This window comes from Bos indicus, chromosome 5 (genome assembly GCF_029378745.1).
Source record: "Bos indicus isolate NIAB-ARS_2022 breed Sahiwal x Tharparkar chromosome 5, NIAB-ARS_B.indTharparkar_mat_pri_1.0, whole genome shotgun sequence".
NCBI classification, from domain to species: Eukaryota; Metazoa; Chordata; class Mammalia; order Artiodactyla; family Bovidae; genus Bos; species Bos indicus.
Genome location: NC_091764.1, coordinates 22717776 through 22729967, shown reverse-complemented (window position 1 = coordinate 22729967; position 12192 = coordinate 22717776). Strand labels below are relative to the sequence as shown.

Here is a 12192-nt window from a genome sequence, read left to right as displayed (position 1 = left end):
GAAGAAGTCGAGTCCTTGAAATCAATGCAGCCTTCCAGTAATTGGCCACACTGCTGTCCTGATGAAAGCCTATCAGGGAAAGGCGAAAATGGAGACTCCTAAGACAGAGACACCAGAGCCAGGTAGGCAGCTGCCCTTCAGCTCCAGAGCTGTAGAAACAGGGACCTATTTTCAAAGAGAAGACTCGGTGGTTTATTACTGCAGGAGCCCCTCACTTAAGCTGGCATCATACTGTTTGCATACAGGGCTTTGAAACTGATTAGAACATCTTTAAAGCATGCAATCCAAAGCAGTTGTACCCTCATTTCCCACAGACCTCCCAGAAGTCAGAGGCAGCTCTTGAGCTGCTGCTGCAGGAGAAACGAAGGAGGCTGTGTCAACACTGGGGATGTGGGAAAACGGTCAGTGCTGCAGTTCCTGAGCCTGATGTGGTTAGATATTCATATCCTTCCTGTCTTCCCAACTAGACAGAACTTTCCTTTCACTGTTTCTTAATGAGTTTGGAGTGAGATTTTTTTTCCCCTCTTACGTCTGAAGAATGAAAACCTACAAAGCTGAAATACATACCTTGATGTTTTCTGTTTGGGCCTGTAATAAGAATGCTGCTATACATTGTCGGTATCTGTTTTCATGTTGTATGAGGAAAGCATTTCTCAGTCCAAAGACTAGAAAAAGATTAAGGACAAAACAACAAAGCAATCAATATGAAATCCATAGTTTCTCAGCCTAAGAACCTGGATTTTTGTTTATTAATGTGTGGGAATTTTCTGTCCTATGTCTATGAGAGCGCCCACTTAACTATGCAGACCTTTTCTTCCTTAGCCAACAACTTCCGGGACTTGATGAAATACATTTGTGGCTTAAGTGATGGGAAATGTGTTCCTCCCCAAGGAAGAAACTTAGCGTATTAGACAGACTTTGTAAAAAATAATGTTTCTTTGACCACCGCACCTCCCACCCCCCATTCCTCTTTTTGTACTTAAAGGGAAGTTAAACATCAAGACAAAGGTTAAACAAATTAAGATGTGCCAAACATACAAAAACCACCTGAATGCTTCACAGCAGTCCAAGAAAAGCCAAAAAAAAAAAAGACTCAAATAAAATCCAACATCGACCAAATTATGTGAAATGTAAAACAAAAACAAAAAAACGTTGGCATGGTTTCTGTGTTTGAAAAAAAATGGTCTGTTCTGTCGTTTCCTAGCAGATTTCCCTGGGAAAGCAGATTTCCTTTCTTTTTATTAATATAGCTGGAGCTCTTAAAATGAAAGTTTGTCCTTGAATTATTTATACAGCACCAGGAATAAAGTTCTGCAGCCTATATATTCTTTCTATAGTCAATTTATGTTTAGGAACAAAGCCAAACCAGGTCATACCAAGTATTACACAGAGGAGGATAGGATGCCTCTTCCTGGCTGATGATTAAGCTGATGCTTGTTCAGTCATTATTCCTATTCCTTGAAGTTTGTAGATTTAATTCATACTCACTGAGGCAAGTTGAGCCTCATTTCAGAATTGAAGCAAATATGAGACTTATTTTCTTAACTGTTAAGAACTACTTAACTCTTACAAACTATAAGAGTCTAACCCTCATAATTCCTAAATTCTACCACAACAAAGCCTGACAAGGTCATGAAATTTTGTCCAGCTTTTCTGGGGTGAGATAACTTAAACCTATTAAAATGACTTACTGGAAAAAAGATCTGGCTGTGTTTGTTTAACTGCCTGATTTTTCTCCTTATAAATTCCCTGCAGCAAGTGAGGCTTTAAAGATCAGGTGGTGGTTCTTGGCTGGATTTCAGAATCCATTTTCCTCACAATTGTATCTGTAGTTCTCAGTTATTTAAGGTATCCCTCATCTGTTTGGTTTTGTAATATGACTACTAAAGATTTCACAAGCAAAAGTACCTGGGATGGTGAGGCTTATAAGATAAAATAAGGTGATAATAAAAAAAGGAGTAGCTCTTTTCTCCCTGATGTTCTAATATAATTAACAATAGCTGACACCATTTATTAAGCACTTACTATCACTAGGCACAGTGCTATGTATTTTTTCCTTATTGTCATTTAAACCACACATCGACTTTATAAGATAGGTCAACTTACCCTGAATCACCAAAACAATCTTGAGAAAGAACCACCTCGGTGCTGGAGGACTCAGTGCTCCCCGACCCCACACTATACTGCAGTGACCAAAAGAGTACGTACGGTTCCAGCACAAAACAAACGCACAGATCAGTGAAAGGACAGAAAGCCCAGAAATCAACCCATGCACCTATGGCCAATTAATCTGCAGCAAAAGAGGCAAAAATATATAATGGAGAAAAGACAATCTCTCCAATAAACGAGCTGGGAAAACTGGACAGCTATGTGTAAAAGAATGAAATTAGACCACTACCTAACACCATATACAGACCAAAAAAAACAGAACCTCAAAATGGATTAAAGACTTAAAAGAAAGACTGGATACTATAAAACTCCTAGAGGAAAACATAAGTGGGATACTCTTTGACAAAAATAGCAATATTTCTTTGGATATATCTCCTAGAGTAATGGGAACAAAAGCAAAAATAAATGGGACCTAATTAAATTCAAAAGCTTTTGCAGAGCAAAGGAAACCATAAACAAAAAGACAACCTACAAAACAGGAGGAAATATTTGCAAATGACGCCGCTAATAAGGGATTGATTTCCAAAACAACTTACACAACTCAGCGTCAAAAAAGCAAATAACCTAATAAAAAAAGGGCGGAAGACCTAAACAGGCATTTATCCAAAGGAGACATACAGATGGCCTAGGGCACACAGCGAGAGGCTCAACATCACTCGTTATTAGAGAAACGCAGATCTTAGCTACTATGAGGTGCCACCTCACATAGGGCAGAATGTCCATCATCAGAAAGTCTACAAACAATAAATGCTGGAGAGGGTGTCGAGAAATGGGAGCTCCCCCTACACTACTGATGGGAATGTAAACTGCTGCATCCACTATGGAAAATAGTTCTTTAAAAAACTAACAATTACCCAGCAATCCTATTTCTGGGTATATATCTAGAAAAGACAAAAACTAAAATTTGAAATGATGCATGCATCCCAATGTTCATAGCAGCAGTATTCTAGTAGCCAAGACATGGAAACATCCTAAATGTCCTTCAACAGATGAATACACACACACACACACACACACACAGGAATATGACTCAGCCATAAAAAAGAGCGGTGCCATTTACAGCAATGTGGATGGACCTAGAGATACGTCAAGTGACATCTCAACAGAGAAAGACAAATACAGTATTTCTTATGGAATCTAAAAGGATACAAATGAGCTTATTTACAAAACAGACTCAGAAAAAAAATCCTGATTATCAAGGGGAAAGGTAAGGGAGGGATATATTAGGAATTTGAGATTAACAGATACACAGCACTACATCAACATCGTGTCTGACTCTTTGCAACCCCACGAACTGTAGCCTGCCAGGCTCCTCTGTCCATGGAATCTTCCCGACAAGAATACTGGAGTGGGTTGCCATTTCCTCCTCCAGGGGATCTTTCCGACCCAGGGATTGAACCTGCATCTCTTGTGTCTCCTGCATTGACAGGTGAATTCTTCACCATTGTGCCACCTGGGAAGCCCCACTATATCAACATATAAAACAGATAAAGAGGCCTTCCCTGGTGGCTCAGTGGTAAAGAATCCACTTGCCAATGCAGTAGACACGGGTTCGATGGTTTGATCCCTGATCTAGGAAGACCACACGTGCTGTGGGGCAACTAAGCCTGAGTGCCACTATTGAGCCTGTGCCCTAGAGTCCAGGAGCTGCAACCGCAGAGCCCGCATGCTGCAACCTACCGAAGCCGGTTGCCCTAGAGCCTGTGCGCTGCAATAGAAGCCGCTGCAATGAGGAGCCTGCACACTGCAATTAGAGAGTAGCCCTCACCTGCTGCAGCTAGAGAAAAGCCCATGCAACAGTAAAGACCCAGCACAGCCAGAGAGAAATGAAATTAAAAAGACATAAACAACAAGGACCCACTACACAGCACAGGAACTAAAACCCTTTGGTACCTTGTCATAACCTATAATGGAAAAGAATCTGAAAAATGTGTGTGTATAAAATGGAATCACTGCTGTATACCTGGAACACTGTAAATCCACTACACTTCAACTTAAAAAGTCAACTAATGCCAAATGAGGACACAGATTAGGTGTATTTTTCTAAGGTCACACAGCTTGTGAATGATATAGCCAGGATGTGAAACTAGGTTTCTGTCACTTCAAAGCACAATCCCTTTTTTTTCAGACTTTATTCTGTTTCACCCTACAGCTCTTCTGACTCAGACACTGTATCTGAACAGGTAAAATAATGACCAATGTTAATATTTAAAAACAAAAATGAAATGATAGTGACAAATTAAAAAGTAACAAAACATGGTGAAGTATGGTTTTAAAAAGGTATTGATTTTATTTAAAAAAGGAAGAAAAAAAAGGAATACAAAAGATAACACATGCATCTCCTAAGGGAATCCTGGGATGCCGGGTTTCCCACAGAGTCCAGCTGTCTGGCGGGGCTGAGGCTGACCTGAGCCCAAGCTGCTTCCCTCTCCTGCTGGGGGATCACACGCCTTCCTCTGCTCACATCCATAAATCCCAGCAGAATCTTCTAACTATGGCCACTCTAGAAAGAAGGCTGTGTCCCTCTGAGATGCCCCGTTCTAAGCTCGCTCAGGAAAGCTCTCTGGTTTATGCAGATTTTGGCCTCTAAGAGGCCTTAAGGCCTGCCTAGTTGTTTTTCAGCAAAGCTTCTATTTCTCCTAAGTAAAACAGGAGGGAAGCAGAAGGCTCTAGTTGGGATGCAGGTTCCTCCCACCCCACTGGAGCCCGGCTGCTCTTGGGGAGAGTTTGGATACATTCAGGATTTAAACATTCAAATATGCAACCCAGTTACATAACATACTGATGTACAGTGTGGCTATTATTATTACCGCTGGCGTCTTCACAGTGCAATGTTGCTGTGCCATGTATAGGCTGGTCCCCTGCTGATGACTAGGGACCAGCTAGCCCAGGGCTGCTGTGCTGGGTGCTACAGGGCTTGCACTGTCCTCCCTGTTCTCCTCTCCTCCTGGGGCAGGAAGGCACTCTCCTCCTGCTGTCTTTGCTGGTCTCCTATGAGCCTGTACCCAAGGCAGAAAGAGGCCTGCTTCCTTTCGAACACTGCTGCCTCCCACTCAGTACTAAGTCAGCCAAGATGTCCTTCAAGTCCCTCAGAGACCCAGGGCTTTCCTGACAGGATGTACTGATCTTTCATTGTTCTGAGGACTCCATCTTTGTGACTCCAAGACACTTATGGAGTGCCTGGTTCTCAGGAAATGCTTGAAAAACAAAAATATATATTTCTGATCTATACACGTGTGTATGTATGTACATACACATATTTATATGCTTATTTCTGGTATTTTTCTAGAGAGCAATTGCAGTAAAATATCTTAGGCTTTCCTAGCATGTCTTGGTTTACCAGTGCTTTAACAACAGCATTGGTACTAAAATGATTAACAGACCTAATAACAGTCATCATTTATTGAGTGCTTTACCTGCATTATTTAATTCTCATGACAACCAACTGGGGAAGATATTATTTTGATTTTATCAAGATGAATTATGAACAAAGCTAGTGGAGGTGATGGAATTCCAGCTGAGCTATTAAAAATCCTAAAAGATGATGCTGTTAAAGTGCTGCACTCAACATGACAGCAAATTTGGAAAACTCAGCAGTGGCCGCAGGACTGGAAAAGGTCAATTTTCATTCCAGTGCCAAAGAAGGGCAATACCAAAGAATGTTCAAACTACCATACAATTGCCCTCATTTCACACACTAGAAAAGTTACGCTCAAAATCTTTCAAACTAGGCTTCAGCAGTATGTGAACTGAGAAACTTCTATATGTACAAGCTGGGTTTAGAAAAGGCAGAGGAACTAGAGATCAAATTGCCAATATTCGTTGGATCATAGAGAAAGCAAGGGAATTCCAGAAAAACATCTGCTTCATTGACTACACTAAAGCCCTTGACTGCATGGACCACAACAAACAAGTGGAAAATTCTTTAAGAGATGGGAATACCAGACCACCTTACCTCTCCCCTGAGAAACCTGTATGAAGGTCAAGAAGCGACAGTTAGAACTGGACATGGAATAACTGACTGGTTCAAACTTAAGAAAGGAATATGACAAGGCTGTATATTGACATCCTATTTATTTAATGTATACTTGATGAGGGTGAAAGAGGAGAATGAAAAAGCTGGCTTAAAACTCAATATTCAAAAAACTAAGATCATAGCATCCAGTCCCATTACTACATGGCGAACAGATGGGGGAAAAGTGGAAACAGTGACAGATTTTATTTTCTTGGGCTCAGAAATCAGTGTGGATTGGTGACTGCAACCATGAAATTAAAACACTTGCTCCTTGGAAGGAAAGCTATGACAAACCTAGACAGTGTATTAAAAAGCAGAGACATCACTTAGCCGACAAAGGTCCATACAGTCAAAGCTATGGTTTTTCCAGTAGTCATGTATGGATGTGAGAGTTGGACCATAAGGAAAGCTGAGTGCCGAAGAATTTCAATTTGTAGGGCTGGAGTGCTAGAGAAGGCTCTTGAGAGTCTCTTGGACAGCAGGGAGATCAAACCAGTCAATCCTAAAGGATATCAACCCTGAATATTCATTGGAAGGACTGATGGTGAAGCTCCAATATTTTGGCCATCTGATGCGAAGAGCTGACTCGCTGGAAAAGACCCTGATGCTGGGAAAGACTGAGGGCAGGAGGAGAAGGGGGCAACAGAAGATAAGAAGGCTGGATGGCATCACCAACTCAATGGACACGAGTCTGAGCAAGCTCCAGGAAGTAGTGAAGGACAGGGAACCCTGGCGTGCTGCATCCATGGAGTTGCAAAGAGCTGGATATGACTTAGCAACTGAACAACATCTGTGGCTTAGAAAATTTACATATTGAATTGCACAAAGTTTGGAGGTTTTTCCATAAGATCTTACAGAAAAGCCAGAACGAACTTTTTGGCCAACCCAATACCTTGCACACAGGGTCACACAGCTAGCAAGCGGCAGAGCTGGGTCACCCAAGTGTTGGAAGCAAGTCCAATACTCTTTCCATAACTAGCTTGTAGAATGGGTGATATTTAACTACACAGAAACTCAGTATTATCTTTGTTGAAGCTTTGAATTGGATTCATGTCCTGCTATCAAAAAAAGCCAACATAAAACTCTGGGATGGCAGAGATGAGCTGAATGATGACCGTAAGACACGTACCTGACACGTGGAGTGGATCGAGACCTCTGACAAGCAATCTGTCTAGTGGAATGGGCTGGTCGATTACCGTACATGAACCCCCTTCTCTGATTACTGTTTGCAGCTCAGCAGTGAGTGAAGGGCACATTAGACCAGGGTCTGAGCCTCCGAGTTTCTGAAATTTAGGAGGAAAATAAGGCAAAAAATAGGAAATAAATACTGACACACATACTTACAGCACATCCTTAAATAAACTGATTTTTAAAAACAATTGTTTGAAATCCAGCTTACTACTCTTTTAGGATCTTGAAAGCATTTCCCAAAGTACACAGTGATTTAAAACACAGTGTTTCTGAGCCCTAAGTTTAATCACCTGAATAAATAAATGGTCACTTCCATAACTTGGAAACATTAAATCACCATCACATCACCAGAAAGATCTTTATTTCCAGTATTCCTCTGTAGTACTGAATTAAATGAATGAGAAAGAGGAGCCTCATCTGGGCCCACTCTATGAGATCTTACACTAAAATCTAAATAAATAGATTCCATGCTTTATGATTTATAAATAGCTGAAATTGTTTTGAATATATATGCTAAATTAAAAGAAAAAGGATGTCAAAAATTGTGATGTACATGAAGCAATTTGTGCATTAAATAGCAAAGAGAAATTAAAACACAACATTATTTCTTTTTCCAAAAAAATAAATGACACCTGATGTCTTCTCTGGGTGGTTATTTCTGCTCCTGTGAAGTCAATAAAATTCTCAGATTTATCAGACAGAAGAATTTAAAGGGGAATTTAAAACAGGTAACATTCCTTATTTTAGAATCAAGTTGTGAAGCATGGAAGCAGAATATTATAACATGGTCAGTAATGAGTCAAGGGCTCTGATCTGTGCCATTATGTAAAGAGAAGGTAAGCTGTGCTTCATGTCAGCTTTTGGAAGGGGACAGAGATTTTTTTCAGGGCTTGACCTGTTCAGACATGCTAGTCTGGCAGTTAAAAACAGGAGGTCATCCAAGTTTTGAAACTGACTCTCAGTATCTCCAACAGCCACTCCCTTCCCAACCAATCAACTATTCACAGATTGATTAATGGGTATCTATTTTATTGCTTGTGAGCTAAGTCATTTCAGTTGTATCCAACTCTCTATGACCCTGTGGACCGCTCCTCTGTCCACAGGATTCTCCAGGCAAGAACACTGGAGTGAGTTGCCATGCCCTCCTCCAGGGGATCTTCCTGACCCAGGGGCTGAACCTGTGTCTCTTATGTCTCCTACACTGGCAGGCGGGTTCTTTACCACTAGCGCGTGGGAAGCCCATCTTTTTCTATTGCGTATAGGCCCTTAAATTATTTAGTTTAACTAACCAACATGCCACTTTCCTGGTGGCTCAGCGGTAAAGAATCTGCCTGCTAATGCAGGAGACACAGGTTTGATCCCTGGGTCAGGAAGATACCCTGGAGAAGGAAATGGCAACCCAACTCCAGTCTTCTTGCTTGGGAAATCCCAGGGACAGAGGAGCCTGGTGGGCTACAATCCATGGAGTCTCAGAAGAGTTGGACACGACATCGACTACAACAACAAACAACAGAAACCAACATGCCATCTAGAAGCTTAGAATATTAAAATATCCGGGAGATCTAGTCTCATGATCTTAACATCTGTGTAAGGCTAGCTATTGAGTAAAAGAGTGAGTGGGTTACAACATTAAGTATCTCTGGTGGCCAAGGAGAAACTGCAGCTCTTCCCACCTCTAAGGGCTGCAGAAAAGGCCCCTTCCTGAAAGCACTTGCATCAGTCAGGGGACAGACTGTGAAATGGGAAAGTGGTGGAGCATGAGACCCGTGGCTTAATGGGGAGTAGCGACAACAGTACTAACAATTAATACCTAAAGAGAAAAATCCCTAGTCTTAGAAGAGACTTTGTGGCTCTAGCCCTTGGTGACTCTTTTTTTCCCATGATGCCAACTGTACATCTGTTTGGCATCTGCAGTTCTTAATTACAGGTAGACTCTGAGAGACCGGGGCCCCTTCCCACGTGCAGCTCCCTACATCATCCCTTCTCAGGAAGGAGGTGCCCTTTCAAACCAGAATGCATTTGGCAGCATTTGGTTTCAAGAGGCGCCCTGCTCCGACAGCTTTCACTGTGGTGGACAATGTGGATGAGGAAACGGCTGATGTGGACAAAAGGATCTTCATTTCTTTTGTGGAGGCTGGCCAGGCATAAAGTCCTCTGGCTTCTGGGACTCACCTCAAAAGTATATGGGCTTGAGTCATTCTAAAACTACACACACCCTTTGGCATCCTTATGAAATGGGGCTTGCTTTTGTTACTGATGTTTTTCAGTTCAGACCTCTATGATGGGAAAAGCCAGTATTTTTAAATGCCTCCATTTTATGGAGGTTAAAGTCCGATCTGAAGTACATGAATTTTTTCTCTTTTTAACAACTTATTCAGAAATATTTTTATAAACTCATTCAACAGACTTATTTAGAAAACAACAGACTTTTACCTTTTTGTTGCGCTTAGTTTTCGTAACTAAGAGGAAATCATCAAAGAGAAACAGATAAACATCTAGGAATCTTGTGCTTTCTGAGGAAAGAAAGAAGATGAAATTGGGGCTGGAAATAGCAAGCAAGTTTTTTTTTTTTTTTTCTTTTTAAATCAAAGAAACCCTTTAGAAAACAACATAGAACAGGGATCTGGGTGCAGGAGGCTCAGGACTCAGGGGGCTCCAATCACGTGGGTCAGAAAATTGCATTACAACTGAGCTGATTTCTCCCTAAAGCAGAGACCTGGTGTGAGCTCACACTTCCAACTTTAAAGATACTAGTGATGCATTTCATGTGGATCTAAGATAACCTGGGTGATATCTGTAGTGGTTTCAGCTAAGCCTAGGACACATCTGTTGATCAACAGGACACCAGCATTTTTGCCTTCTGACTCATCTGGCTGTCACTGGCAAAGGGAAATGTTACTAGAGAAAAGGCACTTTGTCATTGCCGTGGAACTGCATAGCCCCTCAATTCTTTGCGGAAGCCCCAACCCCCATTGTGTACTCAGAATAAGGAACTAATTAAGGTCAGATGAAGGCTTAAGGGAGGACCCCGGTCTGGCAGGGTGAATGTCATCCAAGACACACCAAGGCACGCGCGGGCTCTCTCTGCCACGTATGGATGCTGAGAAAGCTGGAAAGAGCGCTCACCAGGAACCACATTAGCAGGCAACTTGATCTTAGACTTCCAGCCTCCAGCACAGTGAGAAATCAACGTCTCCTGTTTAAGCCACCCAGCCGGTGGCATTTTGTTATGGCAGCCCTAGCTGATTAAGAGAGTCATTAAAACAATTTGTTTCTCAAGTTTTGCAATGTGTCTATACACGTTTAAAGTCTTCATGTAGCTTTATATTCACAACCTTTTCTTAATTTCACTTTTGATGATAACTAAAGGCAAATAGGCTTTTCTGCTTTTCCCTAAGAAGGAGACAGCAGTAGAAAAGAAAAATATTAGAGAGATCGCTCCCCTTCTGGATTTAACTCTATCCCTTAGAAATTAGAAAAAGAAATGGTTAAATTTAAATGATTTTAGAGGAAAGGGTAGTCCTTTCAGAGGGTGATGTGACGGCACTTGAAATATACGAAAAATCAAGTAAATATTTTTTATTATTCTATTTGTTTATATTATTCTAGAAGTTCTTTCTTATATACCCTGGAAATACAATGTCTAAGGTTAAATTAATAGATACAATATCTAACACTCCCCTTCTTTAAGTTTAGAGGAAAGATACTTCCTACATGTGTCCAGAAGAGAAATTAGATATTTTATTCAATCTTGAATTATCCTTGAATATTTTTTAGGTGTTTTCCATCTCTACTAGAAACTCCTTTTGGCAAAATGGGCTGTGGAAAAGACTGCCGGTGGTCTCTCAAAAACAATTATTTTGTAGTCATGAAATTTCCAAGTTTTAGTGGGTAGATGTTTACTTGTGAACAAATACATGTGCCAGCTTTCCTTGTAGCTGAATGTGACCAAGTGACTAAATTCTGACCAATGGGATATGAATTAGAATGCAGGCAGAATTTAGTCACTTGGTCACATTCAGCTACAAGGAAAGCTGGCGCATGTATTTCCAAGCAGCCAACGAAACACTGAGTACCACGGTGCATCAATGATTAAGGCAGAATCTTGCCTTCTAAGAGCTTTAATAAAAGCTTTAATTTAATAAAAGCAGACACATAATAAACACAGACAAGATTTGAGATGAATTCAAGAACTGACAGTGCTAAAGTAAATATGGGATTATGAAAAAGGATGACTAAAGAGGGACACTGTAGGCCTAAACTAGAGTATTCATATTTACTATCCCAGGAGTCTGAAGCTGTGGGTCACACCAGTTCTGAGGCTTACTAACTTGTGCGGTTCTGACTCGGTTAGGTCTTCCTCTCACAGAGCCTGAACTGTGGGGTTCTCATCACACTGCTGGGCTTCCCTGGTGGCTGAGCTGCTAAAGAATCCGCCTGCAATGCGAGAGACCTGGGTTCGATCCCTGGGTTGGGAAGATACCTGGGAGAAGGGAAAGGCTACCCACTCCAGTGCTCTGGTCTGGAGAATTCCATGGACTGTACAGTCCACGGGGTTGCAAAGAATCGGACGCGACTGAGCGGCTTTCACTTCGCTTCATCGCACCGCTAGGGGACGGAGCAGCACCACCGACTCGCCCCAGTTCTGCAGCAGCAGGAACAATGCTCTCTAGGTACCACAGCTAGCTACTCGGCCATCATACTGGCCTGAACGTCACTCATTTTTCTATTTAGGAACTCCAATCTGTGGGGAGCAGTGCATTTGTGAAGGTTATGTGCCGGCATGAATTCCAATGGGAAGCTGGTTAAACTTCTCA

At 41.6% G+C, this 12192-nt stretch overlaps 1 protein-coding gene across 5 annotated transcripts in view; it reads right to left on the bottom strand.

Annotated features, from left to right (window-relative positions):
• Positions 1-12192, bottom strand: part of PLEKHG7 (pleckstrin homology and RhoGEF domain containing G7) — an 88303-nt gene that overhangs the window by 2481 nt on the left and 73630 nt on the right. For all 5 annotated transcript variants that reach the window (XM_070788565.1, XM_070788564.1, XM_019960346.2 and 2 more), the window contains 3 exons: positions 9809-9888; positions 7314-7467; positions 568-665 (listed from right to left, as the gene is read on the bottom strand). In XM_070788565.1, coding sequence (XP_070644666.1) covers positions 568-665; positions 7314-7467; positions 9809-9888 — 332 coding nt within the window. The remainder of the gene's footprint in view (positions 1-567; positions 666-7313; positions 7468-9808; positions 9889-12192) is intronic.